Here is a 5,085-nt window from a genome sequence, read left to right as displayed (position 1 = left end):
TAATTAAATTAAGAATATCATTACATCAACGTTAATCAATTCATTACCATGAATTGATTAACGTGGACCCCGACTTAAACAAGTTGAAAAACTTATTCGGGTGTTACCATTTAGTGGTCAATTGTACGGAATATGTACTGTACTGTGCAATCTACTAATAAAAGTCTCAATCAATCAATCAATCAATGTTTTCTTGACAATAAAGATTCATTTTCAATCAAACTGCGTGTACAGTAATTGATCAATATACTATCATGTTGATTTCATTGTAAATGTTTTAATGACATCATCGAAATGTTTAACATTGTTCCAAAGTTACATTTAAAACATTTACCTTTAAGATGATACATACTGTAGATCCAAAGCTGCTGTCAATATGAAAACATGAATACACGCTTAGAGCTAATAGACTATTTACATCACCAGGAGACTTTAACCACAGTGGTCCAGAGTACTGTACTTGGGTCCTACAGAAACAATCAGAAAACTAAAGACACATGGGAAAATGAGCAAAATGTGTAAATGGAAGGAGAAAAAGTAAAAACTTTACGTTATACAAATTGGATTTTTGTAAGCCATATCCTGCTTAGAACCAGTGTCTACCACAGTGGACATTTTTGCATTAGTTTCGAGGACGCTGCGATTCTCAGCGGGATATAGCACAGATTTAGTTTATTTACAATTATGAAAACTTTTTTTTTTCTTTGTTAAATCTTTCTATTAAATCCAAACCATTTTAATTAATATCAAACAAGCTGTATGCTCACAGTTAAATGTTTAAAACCCAAATATATAACAGTAACACGACCGGCTAGATTATGTTACTGTTAACGGTTTTACAGAACATATATATATATTTTTAAAGTGTCTATAGTTTTCACAGTTACCAATTTGTATTGAATAAAAAATGCTTGTGGGCCTGAGGAACTTGTTTGCCGTTCAGACTTGTCACTCACCGCTGTCTCTTTCACACGTAACAGACGGCGTAAGAGCGCATGCACACGCACACACAAAAGCAGTCCCAGAACTAACGATTTGCAGTCACGTTGTCGATACAAAAGAGTATACAACGTCAGTAGCTAAACTTTGCTAAATTGCTATCATTAGCTGAAAAACACACAAAGCGTGTGCATGTGTGCAGGTTATGTCATCACAGAGGGCGGGGTATACAATATCCTTACAATAATCAAAGTTAGCGCCTTCTACTTAATGAAAAGTCTATACAACAGTTGTAAAAACTGAACATGGTGGTTCTATACATTGCTAAGAGTTACTTTTGTTTCTATGACGATGAGCAGAAGTTTGGCGACTTGACTCAGATTGGACTCACACTTGGCTAATCGTGTTTGGGTCCATTTCACACCTGAACGATCAACACGTGTAAGCACGCTCAAATTCAGCACACTCTCCTTCTTTGGCATGATTGGAAGAGGTTGTCAGCAGGTTTCGAAACATTTCCATTCACATCTACGTTATAACCGGGTCATTTGACTGTCATGAGATCGCTCCTCCCAAGAGTTTGATAACAACCAACACAATTCATAATAAAAATTAAGGTCTAAAAAAAAATCCAACAACACCCGCAATTATACCTACATGTGTTTCATAAAAACATGACATTAATGCGATCACTCCTCTCACGTATATTTCATGACAGTGACAACCTTTCACAACAGAAATCCTCAGATTTACTCCAGATACATAACATGTAAATAAATCACAATGGCTTAAAAATTTAAGTAAAACATCAGAATAGAATTAATGGGACAAGTTAAGGGTCCAAAACTTTGTGATACCATCCCTATAGTGTTGCATCTCCCAGCTCTGAGCCACTCAGTCTCTTGTAAAAGTGACGCCAGGACTCCACAGTCTTTCCAGACCAGATCCAGAAGCCTGATGTGATCCCAACATTCATGTGCATCAGGTACTTGATCATGAACACAGTGAATACCGGCATCTTCGGAGTAAAGTTGCCAGAAGGGCATGGAACTGCGAGTTGCTTGCATGTCCACAAACGCCACGTGAGTTCCCACTGCGGTCGAAGTGCCTGCTCGTAGAAGTGGCAGGCTACCACAGTGGCGGCGGGTAGCGTGTACAGCACGCTGAACACACCAATCCGCACCATCAGCTTCTCTAGCTTCTCCGTCTCAGTACCACCAAGCTTCATGGTGGTGCGAATGCGGAAGAGCGACACAAAGCCGGCTAGCAAAAAAGAAGTCCCGACGAGGAGGGAGATGAAGAGCGGTGCCAGCACAAAGCCCCGCAGAGCGTCAACATTGTACACGCCCACGTAGCACACGCCGGTCAAAAGGTCACCCTCCACCTGCCCCATCGCCAGGATGGTGACAGTTTTCAAAGCTGGCATCGACCATGCCACCAGGTGGAAGTGTCTGGAATTTGCCTCTATGGCCTCGTGTCCCCACTTTTTCCCCGCTGACAGAAACCAGGTGAGAGACAAAATGACCCACCAGATGGAGCTCGCCATACTGAAGAAGTAGGCCACGATAAAGAGGATAGTGCAGCCCTCTTTTTTGGTACCCTGAACCACCATCTTCCAACCGTCCACCTTAAACTTGTCCACACAGATGACTTTTTCCTCCAGCAGGAAGCCGGCAACGTACACCAGAGCTACCATAAAGTAGCAACCTGAGAGAAAGACAACAGATCTCTCGGGGTATGGAAAGCGCTGTGCATCTACTGCGTAAGTCAAGATGGTGAAGAGAGTGCTGACACAACACAATAGAGCCCAAAAGGCAATCCAGAGCCGTCCAAACTTGAGCTCCTCCTCTCTGAAGTACATCAGTCCACCAGGCATGGAGAACTCACAGGGGGCCCCACAGTCCTCTGCACCGAGGAAGCTGTAGCTGAGGTAAGCCGGTACCTTCAGTTGTGATGGGCAGGAAAAATCTGTGTTGCTGAAGTCGTGTGACGGCGAGTTGAACAGCTCTGGGAGGTTCGGCGCAGGATCTGGCATTGGATCGTTGCTCTCAGATGTGTTCTGACCCACGCAGATCTGTCCGGCACCGTGGACAGGGAAGTTCTCGCAGCGCAGTCTTTCTGGCCACTGAAAGCCAAATGTATTCATTAGTGCCTCACAGCCGTGCCGAGCGCGGTCACACAGAGTCCTGCAGGGTGGGATAGCTTGCTCTAGAACGGTGCACACTGGTGCGTACATAGAGCACAGGAAGAACTTAAGGTCTGCAGAGCACTGGACTTCGACAAGTGGGTAGAACTGGTGAACCTCCAGTCCGGCGTCTTCTTGGTTAGTGTGGCCCAGTAGGTTGGGCATGATGGTCTGATTATAGGCGATGTCAGAACACAGTGGGATCGAGATAGTCTGGCAAAATCCATGTTCAGGGCTAGAAAACCCCTTGTGTTGCTGAGCACAGCCCTGTGGAAGCAGCAGAGGGAAGGCATAGCTCAACCACAAAAGCCAGGTCCCCACAGTAGCCATAATGGTTCAGTTCACACCGACAAGGTGATATTAGTTCAGCTAACGAGCTCTTTACTGTGCAGCGTGTCTGTGCTTCATCCGGACCCTCAGGCTGTACCTCACAGAGCTCTCACATGCAAAGTTGTCCTAGCAGCTCATCTGCAGACCTTTATATCCTCCCTGAGTCTGAAACTTGGTGATCAGTTTTCAGGCGCCCCACACTGCTTCACCGTGGGGTGGGGGCCACTGAGCCTCCATCCACTCGGCCCCAATTGGATGCTTTGTTCATCCCTTTTCTTTGCACTGATTCGCTCAGGGGGCGGGGCTGCAGGTAGTGTTTAGCCAAACAGAAGACTGTTGTGGTAAAAATGAATTGAAGCTTCTTCAATTCTTGTGTTTATGAATCCTATCCCTGCAAAGATCACCTAGGATTTTAACACTGAAAGGCAGCCGAATTTCAAACAATCGGTTGGGATGCAAAGCAGGACAGATTAAGAAAAGGAGGCACTGAGCGGTCTTCAAAAGCAGCACAATGAATAATTTCTAATGTCGTGTTTTGGATTAAGTTTTCATTTTTTGCAAACATTGTGTAAATAGTAAAGGCACTATGTACCAGGACTGAAAGTACTGAAAGTATCACAATGTGCTAATCTATTTTACAATAAACAAAGAAAGCCTACAATCCCAGACAAACATATATTATATATACATGATTACAATCTCAAACATACGTTTATACATATTAGGGGGTTTCAAATCATCGCGTTAATTTCCTGTTAATTATTTACAGTCAAATTTAGTGCATTACATTTTTTAACCGCCTTGATCTAATTTTAAATCTCTAACTCTGGATTTCTACTGGATGCGGAATGGCTGCAAAACGACGCCGCCACGGCGGAGGACTCTTTCCATTTCCATTCAAGTCAATGTGTCCGTTTCCACTGCTTGTGCAGCACAAGGCGTACTGCATCCCTGCGCTGAATACATGCAGAGCCTCTATATTTGCCAGACAGCGCAAGACGGTGGATCAACTTAGGAAGTTATGCACAAACATGAAATAAATTATCCGGTTTACTTTCAGAATAAAATACCCCATTTTCAAGGCATATCGTGTTTTACACTTTGAAACGTCCTGATGGGCGGGACGGACATTAGGTCAAGTTGTCAAACGTTTTCAGACGTAATGCCACACGTTGACAGAAATGGATGAGGACATGCTGATTCTGGCAAACTAAAATCAAATCATCGTATGGTGTGGTATGGTATATTACAGGCATATCCTGGACAGCCATGATATGGGGTCCTGCGTCAAATACCAGCTGATACAGGTGGCAGGGAAACAGGGGAGTGGTTAGCGGGAGTTGAACAAGTGTGTGTGTGTGTGTGTGTGTGTGTGTGTGTGTGTGTGTGTGTGTGTGTGTGTGTGTGTGTGTGTATGTGTGTGTGTGCGTGTGTGTGCGCGCGTATGTGTGCATGTGCGGGTGTGTGTGTGTTCAACGCTCGCCAGGGATGATGTTACTGTTATGTTGTTGCTTTCTACAAATAAAGAAAAAATAAAGTTGTCGTTCTGCAAGGTTTGAAGCATAGGGGCTCACTACTGGCTGCATACTGTACTAGGATTGCCCCCATAATTAGGATATGTCAATCTATGA

At 43.9% G+C, this 5,085-nt stretch overlaps 1 protein-coding gene across 1 annotated transcript; it reads right to left on the bottom strand.

Annotated features, from left to right (window-relative positions):
- Nucleotides 1–1,801: 1,801 nt before the first annotated feature.
- Nucleotides 1,802–3,454, bottom strand: LOC133613316 (frizzled-7-A-like). The gene has a single exon (XM_061970769.1). The coding sequence runs from the start codon at nt 3,452–3,454 to the stop codon at nt 1,802–1,804; it is 1,653 nt and encodes a 550-aa protein (XP_061826753.1).
- Nucleotides 3,455–5,085: the final 1,631 nt, after the last annotated feature.

The sequence above is a fragment of the Nerophis lumbriciformis genome, linkage group LG01, assembly GCF_033978685.3.
Source record: "Nerophis lumbriciformis linkage group LG01, RoL_Nlum_v2.1, whole genome shotgun sequence".
In the NCBI taxonomy this organism is placed as follows: domain Eukaryota; kingdom Metazoa; phylum Chordata; class Actinopteri; order Syngnathiformes; family Syngnathidae; genus Nerophis; species Nerophis lumbriciformis.
The sequence above is the reverse complement of the archived record's forward strand: the minus strand, read 5'-3'. Positions and strand labels throughout refer to the sequence as shown.

Coding starts and splice junctions, on each gene's coding strand:
- LOC133613316 (XM_061970769.1), bottom strand. CDS start 3,454: ATGGCTACTGTGGGGACCTGGCTTTTGTGGTTGAGCTATGCCTTCCCT.